Source organism: Mytilus galloprovincialis, chromosome 9, assembly GCF_965363235.1.
Source record: "Mytilus galloprovincialis chromosome 9, xbMytGall1.hap1.1, whole genome shotgun sequence".
In the NCBI taxonomy this organism is placed as follows: Eukaryota; Metazoa; Mollusca; class Bivalvia; order Mytilida; family Mytilidae; genus Mytilus; species Mytilus galloprovincialis.
The window spans coordinates 31,170,383-31,186,763 of record NC_134846.1 but is presented as its reverse complement, the minus strand read 5'-3'; the positions used below and the strand labels follow the sequence as shown (position 1 = coordinate 31,186,763).

At 33.0% G+C, this 16,381-nt stretch overlaps 1 protein-coding gene and 1 long non-coding RNA gene across 3 annotated transcripts in view; one reads left to right on the top strand and one right to left on the bottom strand.

The window, feature by feature from the left end:
- LOC143044798 (atrial natriuretic peptide-converting enzyme-like) overlaps positions 1-16,381 on the top strand; it is a 110,963-nt gene that overhangs the window by 14,359 nt on the left and 80,223 nt on the right. The window contains exon 1 of one of the 2 annotated variants that reach the window (XM_076216962.1): positions 5,042-5,220. The exons of the other annotated variant lie outside the window; for it this stretch is intronic. Coding sequence (XP_076073077.1) covers positions 5,161-5,220 — 60 coding nt within the window. The 5' untranslated portion in view covers positions 5,042-5,160. Of the gene's footprint in view, positions 1-5,041; positions 5,221-16,381 lie in introns of those variants that run through there. 2 annotated transcript variants of the gene reach the window in all.
- LOC143044797 (uncharacterized) lies at positions 10,247-14,901 on the bottom strand. Its single transcript, XR_012968782.1, has 3 exons — positions 14,544-14,901; positions 11,968-12,060; positions 10,247-10,945 (listed from the first exon to the last, which is right to left on the bottom strand). It is a non-coding gene; the product is annotated as an uncharacterized LOC143044797 (long non-coding RNA).

The window sequence follows — 16,381 nt, the reverse complement described above, 5'->3', positions numbered from 1 at the left end:
GATCGAAAGATTCCATATTGAATGTACTAAATTTGGGGTCCGACGTCAGTGAACTTTTCACTCTTTGAACTCCTATTTGGGAACCACGTTAAAGGATCAATATATGAATCTGTTTTTTTTTTCTCCACTGTTGAAGCATATGATAAAAAGATCATAACATGTCTTGTTTCATATCGCATGTATTATCAGCCCTCGGTCAATATCAGCCCTCGAGCCATGCGGCTCTTGGGCTGATATTGAACCTAGGGCTGATAATACATGCGATATGAAAAATGCCATGTAATAATCTGATAATATCAGCCGCTCGACACAATGTGAAAATTTTTAGCTCGTTCGCTACGCTCACTCGCCAAAAAGGTTCACATTGTGGCTCGTGGCTGATATTTTACGATATCAATGTGTAGAAAACCCGATAATCTATACGAAGACGTCACATAAACTATTAAAAAGGACAATTGGGTTATGATAATAGACAGTATATCTGAACACAATGATTAACGCAAATCTTCAGTGCTGTCTTGAATTATGTAATTCCTATAGATCAATGAATTACAGTGTATGATCAATTACAGGTTGATATGTTTGGACTATTTTTTTTTCGAAAATGTCATAAGTAGTTACCAAAGGTACCAGGATTATAATTTATTACGCCAGACGCGCGTTTCGTCTACATAAGACTCATCAGTGACGCTCATATCAAAATATTTATAATGCCAAACTAGTACAAAGTTTAAAAAGTAAAAACACAAAAATACTGAACTCCGAGGAAAATTCAAAAAGGAAAATCAAAAATCAAAAGGCAAAATCAAAAATCAAAAGGCAAAATCAAAAGTCCAAGCACATCAAACGAATGGATAACAACTGTCATATTCCTGACTTGGTACAGGCATTTTCTAATGTAGAAAATGGTGGATTGAACCTGGTTTTATAGCTAGCTAAACCTCTCACTTGTATGACAGTCGCATCAAATTCCATTACATTGTCAACGATGCATGAACAAAACAAACATACTCAAAGAGTAAAGAGCATTGAAGATCCAAAATTAGTTGATCCGATATCAATATTATGCCATAAGCAGGTTCGAACTAATACGCTTCTGAATTGAGCTTAAACTGTATGACTTTCCACAATCATTATCAGGGTATCTAGTTGCAAAAAGGTGTACGACGCACCCGCCTACTTACCAACATTGCCGATATGGCTAAAAATAGAGCATAGTGGGGAATAATTTGGCTTATATCTCTGAAACTAAATCAGTTGCACTAAATCTGAAATGGGCTAACATTATAATCAGATTTATTTCTATCTGCCTTGAAATTTTCAAACTAATCAAACAAACCGTTGATTGATTGCTGACCAAAATTGTCAATTGACCCCTTAAGGAGTTGTTGCTCTTAATAGAATTTTTTTTTGTCAAATTTTGTAATCTTTTACAAAAAATTTTCTCCTCTAAAACTACGTAAGAGACAAATTCAACCAACTTGGCTATAATCGTAGTTAGGATATCTAGTTAAAAAAAATAACCCCGCCTCCCAACCTGCCAACATGGCCGCCTTAGCTAAAAATAGAACAAAATTCAATGCTTATATCTTTTAAACTACAGCAAAGTATAATGGTTGCATTATGTCATGCATCAATTATAACCAAATATATCAGATAAGAGAGACATGTTCATGAGAGCCTCTATTTTTATATTATTATTTATTGGATAAATGTAGGGTAATAATTCATTATGCATTAAATATTGTAACGAAAATTCGAAATATTACATCAAATATTTAAAAACGAAATTTAGTCTTGCATAATTATTGAATTTTGAACATTCCAATTTCCATATTTCAGAAATAAGATATGCATGTTAGCAGAAAGCAAACAATAACAAATCTAATATAATTGTAAACATCATTCGTAAGCAAAATATGGATTTCATATTTTTGTAAAGTTCTATTTCGTTGCGTTTTTCTTTCTGTTATACAATAATTGGGCAAAGATTGAAAAGTAATGATTTAATCTAAATGTAAATCAAGAATTCCAGTTGGCTTAAGTTATTCTTTTCCATTTATATAATAATTTGTTCCGTATTTTTCATTTCTAATTGAATATTTGCTGTACAAGAGATTTTTCTGACTAGTCTCTTCTTAATCTTGTCATTAAAGCATCGCGAAATATAAGGTGTCAAAAATGTATGTCTTGAGAACGGTGTAACCTCGATATATTTCATAATTTTGTTTTGATCAAATTTGCGGTAACGTTGAAGGTTGTTCAATATGAATGGTAAATGTGATCTCCAAAATGTAACATCTTTTGAGAACACATACAAATGTATAAAAATAGATGGAATTGCCGAGGGACAATCATTATCCATGCAAAACGACAAAACAAAAATGAAAAGCTAAATGACAAATACGATTCTGCAAAATACTTACACATTAAATACTTATTTAATAACTGTGTGTTACAGTAAATAGGTACCGTTAATTTTTTTATGAGATATGTAATTCCTGTTCGCTTCTAGTGCAGGAGTCTTGGCTTCACACCTACATGTACTTATAAACAGTAACATATAGCATATATTATCGTTATTCAATTATACATGTAACAATATAGCGGAGCATGATACATAAATGTTTTCCTTCGTTTTTAAGACATATTAATCTAGAGTTTTATCTCGTTTTTACTGTTCGTTGATCGTGGTTTTTCGATTTAAATTTTTGATTTTTGTACTATGTAAAATTTTTATGAATGTATTCGTCCGCTTTTAATTTCACTTCAAAATATACTTTGACAGAAGATGTGTATAAAATTCATGTATTTGTGTGACCTCGATTGTGTAGCTTAGTTTTAGACAGTACATTGTACATTGTGTATATGGTTTGGACAAAGGGAATATCGTTGATCTGTTAATTAGTGAATGTATTTGTTCAGTAGCAAATATTAGAGACGTATTTAGTTTACAACATGCTAATGCAATATGAATATTTTATGTTATTTTGTATAATTCTGAAAATCTGTCTCCGTTTTTTATTTAACATGCAAGCTTTAAATGTAGACTCATGTCCTCAAACTTATCACTTGCAACCTCAATTTTTATACCTATCCTTCCCTCACACCACGCTCACCGTGATTTAAGATAAATTCAGATCGTGATGATGTCGTGGTATGAGCGGCGTGAAAATCTAAATTTTCGTTGTGCACACAATGCTTCTTCGTCCTCATCACGCTTATAACAATCAAGCTACGAATAGACCACGTTCTCAGCACGTTTATTCTGCGACCTCACTACGATTACCACGATCGTATTACGCTCGTCACGTTCTCAGCACGCTTCTACAGCGATTATTTAGCACGCTCATACCACGTTCAAACTGCGATCTAACGACTAAAAGGTCGTAGTGAGAGCATAGTAACGTTGCTGTGAGATCATAGCAAAGTGTTTCCAACTAGAATCGTGATTTCGCTACGCTCTCGATACGATGGTACAACTTCCTTTACGATCTCACTACGCATCTTCTACGACCCGATTTCGCCATAACCGCACGACGATTGATTTGAACATGTTCAAAGTTGGTCCACACTCATCACGATCATTAAGACCTCACAGCGACCGTACCATATTATATTCACAGACACCTTTTGGTCGCAATTAACTCTTTCTATATAGTCGATCTGGCGATGCCGGATTTGTTGACATTGTTGAAGTACTAAAAATAAATATAAAAAAAAGATTGAAACATTTGCTGCGATTTATATAATCGCGTTATTTGCAGCTATGTTTGACTTTAAGGGTTTCGGCATTACTTGGCGTCCAGATGGACTGACGTCAACCGGTGTCCGCCTGTCCGTTGTCGTCAACGATTTTTAAAAATCTTCTCCTCTGATACTACTGTGTTTTCAAACTAAGCAAGTTCAATGATTCATAAATAATAAACGTATTTCAAAAGTCGGAATGAGACTAACAAATAGTTGTGCATTGGTTCTGACGTAACAGTATACATTTTTGATCTTGTTTTAATTGGTAAATGGTCGTAACATTCCGTAATAATTAGTGAACCTCCATAATTCCAGACGATTAGTACATCCTAAGAATAAGTATTTGGTTAATTATATTTATGTCTTATTATTAGTTGATTGGTATTTAGAGAAACTGTACCAGTTGTTGTGTTCTAGTTTTCTGTTCGACTAAAAACAACAAACAAGAAATATCTATGGATAGCTTTTTCATTGTTCATAATACAAGATTGTTTTTTATTGTATAATAGCATCTCGTGCTGTGTAGAATAATTGTACGATTTGTCAATTACAAATAACAGCGCGACACGACCTAAAGAAATTGACTTTCTTTCCGAAGTTAAACATGCTATAACCCATTTGTTTTTCACATCAGTCTTCCAGATCAAAGCATATTATTACAGTCATTTCCAGGAGACGCTTTCTATCAAACCGCTATGAAATATTCAATTTCTAATTGTCTTTGTTGTCAAACACTAATTAAGGGTTGTACAAAACGTTTTGCTGTCGTAGATTTTCTTTTTGTCATGCAAAACGCTGCAAAGCTAAAGAACGTCATCCGGGAGAATACAAATTATTATATTGGTTTGCCAACATTTGATATAATTTGAAATAATCTATTTTTCTTCTAATACGAGTGATTTAAGCCTTTGCAGACGACAGTTAATCGCGCGTGCTAGGGCTTCGGAGATTTTCATCGAATGTCTAATTTTCTTTTATAAAGAAAGATTGATGTTCAAATAGTGGTCACAACACATTTAAAAAGTGCTTTAAAACTATTTAAGCTGAAAGGAAAAGTTCACTGTTTGCTCTGAAAATCGTACAGAAGGACCCAATAGGAATCCAGCCATTTTTGTTTATCTTGTGTCTATGAACGTGTTAATGTTCATCGGTCAGTAATACCGCGAGGACATGATAATTGGTTAATTAACAGACTACTAATTACATGTAATGTTGTAGGAGTTACATCTATGTTGAACACCTCAGAACTATGTGGAACTGTAACATTTACTTATTCTTTTAATTATAAACCTTTGAATACATACGGGGGCTTTCAGGGTTAATTTTGAAGTTTTTAGTGACTTGTGATGTTTTTATAGTGAATACAATGGTAGAATTTATATTTTTGCGAGAGTGACCATATTTGAACTCATGCCACTCATACGTAAAGAACGAGATAGAAGTGAACTTTTGTATGGATTATGTTTTGACGTAAGTATCGTATTACTTAAAATTTGTTTTTTTTTATAGTGCGGAAGGATCTAAATGACAAAATTAAACACATAAAATGTAGATTTTGAAAGCAGGTCGAACTTTTATAATGGTACTAAACTGAAAATTTCATAGGAACAATAGTGTTTACATAGTTAAATGTACATTGACTGTGTTATTTGTTTACTTTCATGTTTTACAATATACTAGAACACACCCGCGAAATCGCGGGCATAAATAGCTTGTGAACTGTTCTTGTAAAAGATATTATGTATGGAGAATTTCATAAAAGGTATCAAAAGCCCTCTCCCTTTTTCCAAAGTCCGATATTAGTTTCCTTTCTGTTAAATTCATTTATTTTCGTTCGTCTGGCCTCATATCACAACTATTCTTGTCCTTTGCTACAATGCTTCTTTTGGTAAAGGTCAAATAAAATTAAAAAATTGCATCGTTCAAAACATGAAATAAATGTAACTACTTAGACCATTATTAGTCTAATAAAATATGCTTCTAGGACAATCCATCACTGCTTTTTCTTTTGAGAGCCGCTTATTAACATGCCAATGGTAGGATATGAATCATGTATAAATGACTAAGACCGACTAAGGCTAAAGGGGTGGTCGCAGGGGTCCTGATCCCGAAATCCCGGGCTTAAAACCATGAAATACCGAGAAGAAATTCATATCCCGAAATCCCAAAATCGAAAAATATATTCCCGGATCCCGTAAGGATCAATCCCCAAATCCCGAATTTAAAACACCCGATCCCGACGCCCCGAAAAAAGGTCCTGCCTCCCTCTAATCTCTTCCTTACTTTCATTTTTGCCAAATCACTATTTTCCCTTTCAACAATAAATGTTTATGCCCCATTTATGGGCATTATGTTTTCTAGTCTGTGCATCCGTGCGTTCGTTCGTCTGTCCGTCCGTCTGTCCCGCTTCAGGTTAAAGTTTTTGTTCGAGCTAGTTTTAGATGAAGTTGAGCATGTTTTACTTATTTTAAGATATATGCAAGTGGTATGACCCTTAAATAGTAAACATTTCAAATAAAACAGTAGACAGAATCAGGGACTTTCTGTACTCACATAGAAAGTCCCTGACAGAATACAGAGAGTCTCTATATATTAAAGTAGTATAATCGTAGTTTACATGTAGATAAACCCGAAAAATAATTGTCCTCTCTAAGGAGGCTAAATAGTTGTGATTCTTGCGATCTTAACACCATATTATGGAGAACGCTCTGGATGGCTTATTTATTTTTCATTTTTGTTATCCATCATACGATTGGTTGTGTCACATGTTTTACTTATTTTAATATTATATGAAACTGATATGACCCCTTAAATAGTAAACATTTCAAAGAAAACAGTAGACAGAATACAGAGAGTCTATATATTAAAGTAGTATATGTAGATAAAAGCGAAAAATAATTGTCTTCTATAAGGAGGTATAATAGTTGTGGTTCTTGCGATCTAAACACCATGATATGGAGAACGCTGTGCATGTTTCAAACTGGAAGTCTTATCTATGACTAAAAGTCAGTCCGATGACGGAATCATATCCGGACTCCTTTAAAGGTGTCAGACCACCAATTAAAAATCCCTATCTGTTCAACCAAATTTTGCAATTTTCACAGCTTTCTAAATATTTTACCTTAAGTTTAACTTCAAGGAAACCAGGTATATCCTGAATTGTACATGTATCACCTTCCTACATGCCAATTTTCAACCAATGTTTAAAGTCTTGTAACAAATTTCTGATTTTGAAAAGACAGGTACTACCAAAATAACTCCCGGTTTTCTGGAAATCTTAAATTAGTGTACTATGTAGCGCATTAATCCTGAATTTTTAATGCAAACTCATAGACAAGTGAATTTTGGCTCAAAATGGTCTAAATATATTTCCCTTTCACCAAAAGTTTCATTTCTGCAAATTTGTTGGTTAGTTTAAGTAAACAATGACATCAAAAGCACTATTTTGTGTCAAAGTAGGACTACTTTTACATACGTTCTAAATTGGAGGGAGTAATTGGTGGTCTGACACCTAAATTGTCGTTTTTCTCCCAAAGTAACTCAACCTGAATAATCATAAGAATGGATGACAATTGCGACTATACATGTTACCTATAGGACACAGAGGCATGATGATTGATTTATTGTGGAAGGAAGAGAAGCGACACCCAAATTGAAGTCTTCTCGTTTAATAGTATAGATATATATACATGTCACGTATACGGTTGTTTAAGGTACAATAGGTATCTTCGTCATCTTCATCAAGCGCCATTAAAAACTTTCTGAGACTGTAGTGTCGGTTTCACGAAAAGACATAAGATTAAGATTAATCGTAAGTCATGGACAATTCAGTAAACGTAGTACGCTTAATCTTAGTCGTAAGAATTTTTGTGAAATTGACTCTTTTTTCCGTTATTCAGTATGATGGTTCTTTGGAAAATAACTTCAAAAGAACTATGAGTAAAGGAAAAACGAAAAATTATCTATAAAGGAAACTCGGAAGAAGATAATGATGATTTATACGAGGAAAACTGTGATTTTATATGCTGCACTGTCTTAATAGTTGTTTGGTACATTTCGTCAAGTACATTCAATTCCAATATCGGGAAATTGTTTTGAAGCAGAGTATTTCTTGTCAAAAAGTATGGTCATATGCTTTAGTTGGGCACGATTCTGACAGCAATGATGTCTGACTGCGCTGTCCGTACTTGAATGTCCCTCTGCGATGGTATCTTTCGCTCCTCTTGAATACTTGAGTTCGATCAAAACATGTACGAAAGATTGAATCATATTTATAGCAGCTTCATTTAAGTCTATAAACATGATTTAATCTATTCTAGATTTTTTAGAAGTTTTTAGTTGTTTATCTTATAATTTTGTCAATTAAGCAAAATGTATTTTACAAGTTTTTAAACATAAATGGAAAAAAATAAACTTCCGCCTATTAAAAAAAAATTACTTTCTCCAACATGTCTCAAGATTTATTCAGCAGAGCCTGAGCTAGAAGTAGATCAGCGTCTAAAAACATCAAGCTGGCCACTAAACTTCAAATATTTTGTATTTTCAATTTATTGTAAAAGAAAAATTATCAGCTTCAGAAGATAGTTGAACGGAGGGTTTGTTTCCATTAAAAATTACGTAAAAATGATAATTAAAAACATTGAGATTGGTTAAAAAATATCTTGTTCTTGTATGTTTTTGGACACTATGATTTATCTTAATCTAAAAAAAAGATAAATGCATTATTATAGTACACTGACATCCTGAGTATAATATTTTGTATCGGGCTATTTCACGAGGTAACAGTAGACAGGAAGTACTAAAACACATTATTCTGACGCCGAGCCGACTAGTCTTTGTTCTTACTACTTAATGCCGCGCAGCAAATACCAATTTTAATGTCTTTGATTTGGTTCCTTGATTACCCGAGTTGAACGCGCTACCACACGACCGACCGAGATGGCTATCTTGTTAAGTAAATCACTAGGGATGCTCCTGAAAGAACAGTGACATTCATATGTTGCGAGATTATTGGTTAACCAGTTTTGCATATATCTCAATTCCTCCCTATCTCAATCTCAATCCCTTTTATCTCGATATCAATAGAATCGAAATCAGTACAGAAAATCAACTCAAAAGAACTATCATGAATAAAGAAAAAACGAAAATTATCTAGAAGAAACTCTTACACGAAGTTACTGATCTAATATGTCAAAAACATTTAGATGGAACATTAGAAATACTGAAGAGGGTGCATGACCTGAATGACACGAAACATGCAGATAAAACAACCACTGACAACATTCCTGACCCGACATGACATAAAATACTTAGATAACACAACAGACAACTCCTGACGAGTTTACTGAAATTGTATGTCGAAACACACGTGCACCAAGATGGAAAATACGACAACAACTGACGCGTTTTCAGAATTGAAAAATTAAAATACCATATAAATCAGTCTTCTTATGGAGAAATAAACATTTAAGGTGGCTCGTGGGTACAAAAATTTCAGCAAAAAATTGAACCTTTATTTTTTCATTACAAATTTTATTTATTACACTATTAGTTATTACTTTATGATATGGTAAAAAATTTAACCCAAAAAATCGATTCGGTTTGGCCCCAGATGACTTTTAAAATGTTTATATCATTGAAAAAGCTCCAAATTATCTCCCTTTGGTGCAAAAATGCAATTTTTTGGCATTAAATTTGAAATATCTTTTTTAACTCATCGGTGACCTATATTTTTTATTATTGTTTTCATATAAGCTGTACATAAACTAAATAATTGTAAAATTTAACCGATTTCTGTAATTACAAATGTAGGTTATTTTTTTATTTCGATATTAAACAGTCTCCGGGACAAGTTTGCAATTCCGCTGAGTGCAAAAGTTGTCACCTTAATTTTTGGAGTTAAGTCAAAACAAAGTTGATAACTTGGTTGGTATTGGTTCCCTGATATTTGTCCTAAAATTTTTTGGATCTAGCACCACTGTTGAAAAAGTTATGCCCCTTTTTTCAACAATTTCCTCAGAGGAAAAGTACTTTTCCTCAAGGGAAATCAAATTTCCCTGAAGGAAAAAGATTTTTCCTCAAGGGAAATTGTTTTTTCCTCAAGGGAAAAAGATTTCCCTTAGGGAATTTGCTGCATAATTATTTCCTTTGAGGAAATTCTATTTCCTTAGAGGAAATTCTTTTTCCTTTGAGGAAATTTGCAGCTTCAAATTTTCCTTGGAGGAAATACTTTTTCCTGTGAGGAAATTTGTAGCTTCAAATTTTCCTTGGAGGAAATACTTTTTCCTGTGAGGAAATTTTTGACAAACACTTTTCCTTGGAGGAAAATTCAAGACAACAAATTTCCTCTAAGGAAATCATTGATCTTCAAATTTCCTCTAGGGAAATTTCTGAACATCAAATTTCCCTTAAGGAAATGTTTTTCCTCTATGGAAATTTCATAACAGTACAAACAGTATTAATATATTTTCTCCTAGACTGAATTATTGATACAAAAGATAATTAAAACTTTAATACTGTAATACAAATTTTCATGGTGAGTATTAAACATACAAAAACAAAAGGCTGACTGTTTAGCATGTTTAAGACAATACAATAATAAGCAAAATGCTATGAATATCATACCATTTGTGATGTTATTAATATCATGAATATTGTGCTCATATTTGCATATTAAATAAAATAAACACTTTTCATGTCAAATTAACTTGTCTTCTGTTTCAGCTGCTGTGTATTCGACCCCCTACATAACAGTTCAGTGCATAAATAATTCAATCCACAAGACATCTTCCTTCAATTGGTTGAATAAATTTTGGCAACGTATGTTCTTCAAACATCTTCTTTGTATATTTGATATGATGGAGCCATGTACATGAATTGATAAAGCAGGTGTTTATTTCGACAACAAACATGACAAAGATACTATTTTTTTCTTAATTTCTCCATAATCCATCAGTTAATATGAATGTAGGTTGTTACATTTTACACAATTGTGTTCTTTGATAGTACTCCATTTTGTTTATAGCAATTTTGTAGGATTTTTTCTATTTCTTTTTCCAGAAAAACACACAGTTGAGTTCATTTCACATTAATAATCCAATTAGCACATTATGTAGAAAAGTATTAACAATTAAGTTTCCTCTTCAGTATAGACCTGCAGGACCTGTTGATGATCATAAAAACCAAGATATCTGACCTATAAATACACAAAATAAAAAAAAATGTTATAAATGGAGAAAAAAACAGCAATATAAATAAGCTTATTTTATCATGTTTTAATGAACATTTTGAGAAACTTTCATTTGATATTCTTACTTGTCATGCTTATGAGTTCTCTTATTTCAGTGCTTTGTGTCCAAGATTTAATATTCGTTGTTTAGTGCCTTGCAGTGATATTTAAAGTTGAGCCACTTGCAATAGTTGTTATAGAATGTTCATATGTTGTGTTAATATTTGAACCACTGTCCTATATTATGGTCAGGTTGAGTGCTCACAGACATGAGGCCTAAATTAATATATTGTTTGTTTCCCTAATCCCTATTCTGACAAGCCAGGTGTGGGTAGGTAGGTAGGTAAATAATTTTATTTTTCCCAAAAGCCTGAATATTATCGGATGATCCGGCAAGCCCGAAAATCAGAAATGAATAAAATAATATTTGGCTTAGTTTTGACAATAAAATTTTATGAGTAGGGCCATTTTTGCAGGGTCGGTCAGGATTGGAGAAACAAACAATATTTTATATTAGGCATGATTTTTTTTTATTAATTGTTATTGACTTTGAACATGTTGAACTAAATTGGATTGTTTAAATCTTTATATGTTGAGATCTTTAATGGATGACCTATAAAGGAAGTGTTTTCTCATTATTGAAGGCAGGCCCATGATTGGCCTTTAATTTCTTGCATCCGCTTCATTGAACTCTGGTGGATAAGTCACTCATTTACCATACCACATTTTCTTATTTTTATATGAGTCATCATTCAAAGGCAATTTCTTTTATTACTGTAATTCAGAAATTATCGAAACTTTTCAGTAATGCGAATAATGTGACTGGGTGAGTATCGCAAAAATAAGAAATCATATTTTGATAACAGAAACATATATATAAATATATATCATGTAACTATATAGATCTTTATGCAGATTTTTTTTGTAATCACAATAAGTTGTCCCTTCCCTGAAAAATCTGAATTTACAGTATATAGAAGTGGTCTTACCATTTAGGCCTTGTTGTATTCTGTTTATCTTGTTTTGCGCTCATTTCTATTGTAACTGTTTATATTTTTCATCATTTTTCTATATTTCTTGTCCTATAAAACATAAAAAGGGTAAAAACTATTATAAAACATCAGTTTGTGTTTTTCTTTATACTCAGTTATATTTAAAAAGAATGGAATATTTGTGCTATTTCATTTCACAAACTTTTTGCCAGTCATGACTTTCAAAGACTTTCACCCTGGTCAATAGTTTAAAAAACAAACATTCCCATACTTTTTCTTTGTGTTCGTACTAATTTTTCATTTGACAACAAAGACATGATTCAACTATTCTTCTAAAATTTGTTTCGCTTGACTACGTTAAACTCTGAAATATTGTTAACAGTATAATCTGTATGTGTCTCACTTGTCAAAATTTTAAATTAATATATAAATCAGATAAAAATGCTATGCATGGCTCAGCTTGATACAAACGTACAGGTTGAACCCAGAACAGTTGGGGCAAGTATGGACACAACATTCAAGCTCAATACAACTCTGAATTTTAAATTTGGATTGTGATTCAATAGTTGATGCAGCATAGGTTTCTGACACAGAATGAATGCGGTCCAAGTACTTAAAAATTTTAAATTGACAATTAACCTCTAAAATGGTCCAATATTCAAAATCTCAATACATGGTTAGATGTAGCATATCAACATGATCAAAGAACCCCAATAATTCATTTTTTGGTGAAATCAAATAAAGTTAAATTTTGGACCTTTTAGAACTCAATGTGGACCAATTTGATAATGGGTCAAAATATCAAAAATCTTAATGAATGGTTAGATTCAGCATATCAAAGAGCCCCATATAATCAATTTTTGTTGAAATCAAACAAAGTAAAATTTTGGACCCCGATTTGGATCAACTTGAATTTGGGCCCATAATAAAAAAATCTAAGTAAATATTCAGATTCAGCATATTAATCTGAACACCAAGGATTTAAATATTGTTAAAATCAAAATAAGTTTAATTTTGGACCCTTTGGACCTTAAGGTAGACCAATTTAAACAGGACCAAAAAACTAAGAATCTAAATACACAGTTAGATTTGGCATATCAAAGAACTCCAATAATTCAATTTTCTATAAAATCAAACAAAGTTTAATATTGGCCCCTATTGGCCCCTAATTCATGTAATTCCTAAACTCTGAACAAAACTCTGGTCACAAACCTTGTGTTTGAATTTCATAGATTTCTATTACTTGTACTAAAGTTATTAAGCGAAAACTAAATGTCCTGGGACAACGACGACTACATGATAAAATTGAGAATGGAAAAAGGGAATGTGTCAAAGAGACAACAACCTGACCATAGATTTGAGGGTTGGAATCCTTTTCTTTTACCGAGCAATGCATTTGAATGGGAGATATAGTTGGAATCCCTCTTTGCTCTTGGTTGGGACCCCCCTTTTAAAATGGCTGGATCCGCCCCTGAGAAGCATTATAGAAAAATCTATAAGCTTTAACTCAAAATAAGGATAATTTTATTTTTAAAGGGCAGGCACAGATCCAGAGGGGGGTTCAAGGGATTGGAACCCCCTTTTTTTGGATAATCAATGCATTTGAATAGGGACATGTAATTGGACCCCCCCCCCCTTCCCCTTTTGTCCTGGGTTAGAATCCCAACCCCACCCCTTTTTAAAATGACTGGATCCGCCCCTTAAGGGTCTATAATTAAGTTTGACAACATCAGACGACATACTACTTTATCAAAAAAAAAATGCCACATTTCATCCAATTTAATTTCATCCCTTACTTGCTACATGTATTTCATCCATAATATTTAAAGAAATAAATTTGGGAGGAGTATGATTTTAATTCATTTGTAATTTGCAAGTTATTAACTATCCAAACTAGAGACCTAATAGAGTAGATATACTTGACTAATTTAAATCAAACTTGGGGTGACTGGGAACAAAGATTTAAGGGAATAGATGACAGTTTACCTACAATGACCTAGTTTCATAGCAATAGCATACATTAATAAAGACTACATGGTCATTCTTATGTTTAAACGTGGTTTAAACTTTGGGTGTTCATTTTTTAATGTTTAACATGTTTAAAGCTAACAATTTCAACTACATACATGTATCAAGATTTGATCCTACATTATTTAAATATTGAAAAAAATAGCTTTTTAAATTTGGATCTATATATAATTGTGAATGTCACATGGATGTATTTTAATGTAAAGCATCTGAAAAATCATTAGCCGTCTCATATTTATTTCAGTTCTTCAAAAGGCAAATTTATATGAGCTTATGCTGAAAATAGAGATTTCTTATTAAGGAGAAATCCCTGCCCCCCTTTTTGTATGAAAAATTTTGTTGATTATATAGGGAATCACAGAAACATGACTGAGGCAAGCATCCCCCATCTGAACCCACCCCCCCCCCCCCCCCCCCCCCCCATGAATATGTTTTTTTAGCTTGTGTAGGTGTAAGTCAGTAAGGAGGCAACCATTTGATTTGTAGGCCGGGTGAAAAATGTGATTAATCTTGCTTTGTAAACTTGTGCTATAAATAAAAATTACCAATCCATTAAAAAATCCGTGAGCCCAATCTCATCCAGTGAAATAGATTATAGTCTGTTTTCGAAGTTATATGGAAGTAAGTTAGTAGTCCAGATAATTATGACGCAGTGCAAGGCATTTTTTCTAAGGAGAAGTGTAGAATGGGGGAATGGAACCAATAAATTGATCGGATCCGAAATGTTCTTCCCAGTAAAGGAGCACCTATTATTTTGTAGGTAATTATTATTAGTGTCGGTGGTCTCACAAGTAAATCAGAGTGAATATTGCATGCACATTAAAATTAGCAGAGAAGAGACAATTATCAACTTGTGTATTATTCATTTTCTCGCAGTTATTTACGGTAAATCAGCTATATAGACATAGGAAGATGTAGTGTATGTATATATATATATCCGAAAACAGGTGTTCGGTTCTAGTACTATAGTGGCTATAGTATATGACTTTTAAATAACAATTATCAATTATATCTGTATTCTGTGGCGGGTCGAAGGGGATGGAATCCGGGGTTGGCCTCCCCTTGCATTTTGTGAGCAATCATTGCATAAATGATAATCTCGGGAATCCTCTCAAGTTCCTATATACAAGGTGATAGGACGTTCCGTTGGAATAGGTTACCTGTGCATCAGGAAAAGTTTTAAGGCATGTAGCGTGAAAAGGTAACCTATTCCAACGGAACCGAACGTCCTATCACCTTGTATATAGGAACCTTAAAAATATGTGAATAGGTCGGGAAAAACTCTCTTTTGACACTTAGGTATTGCACTGTTGCATTACACACCAATCAAAACGCAAACAATATGGGAAAAGATAACATTTTAACCTACACAATATATGAATAAGGTATACACTTTTGAAATCTAAATTATATGAAAAGGGTGGGGTAACCGTAGAAAACCAGCGGCAACGACACCCCTTATTAATGGAGACATGTAGTTGGAACCCCCTTTATCATGGCTGGATCCGCCCATGATTTTACATGTAAATCAAGCCCCGGGTATTTGTTGGCATAACGGTAACCACGAAAGGGGGGGGGGGGGCTAATTAAAAGCACGAGGAATTATAAATATACAATTCAACAGGGGTAGAGTGCATCGAGGAATGGGAATTAAAATTGTCTCTTCACGATGATCGAAAAAAGTATCTTGCACGTTATTTTCATCATCTTGTCTGAAACACTCTGAATAATGAGCTTCAAGGCGAAAACAAGGCATGTGAAATACTAATAACATACACTTCTTTTTTTATACGTTGTATGGACAAACCCATAAATCCCTCAACAAAAATTGCTTGATTTATGTCATATCAAATAAATTACAGCGCGGAAAGGTAACTTTAATTTAATATCAAAACTAAATTTTTGTTATATTTTTCAATAAATTTATAAATCTTAATTAGGCATGCGTTGCGTGAGTTCCATTTCATGAGACCTACACAGATTTCTATAAAACAAATCAAAAATTATAAATACAGTTTTTCAATTCTTTCCGGCATAGATAAAAAAAAAATATGTATATAATCTATATACGATTTGGTTGAATCATTTTACTTCATTTTAATGATAAATCCTTTAGTTCTTAAATTTTTAATTAAAATGAATTTATCATTTTGATATCTAACGATAAACTTTTTAAATTGAAGTGACATGGTCAGTAACCTAATTAGTTGCATGGCTGATTACCATCTTACAGGTCACTGACCCAGTAATTTTCCATATGACAGTAGCGTGTACCCTCGGGGTTATATCGGGGTGTGTATAACTTATTTTCTGGGGAACATCCTGTCCACGTGTAGTACTTAGCATATATTGCAACAGATGACATTAAACAAATTTTCTTTGT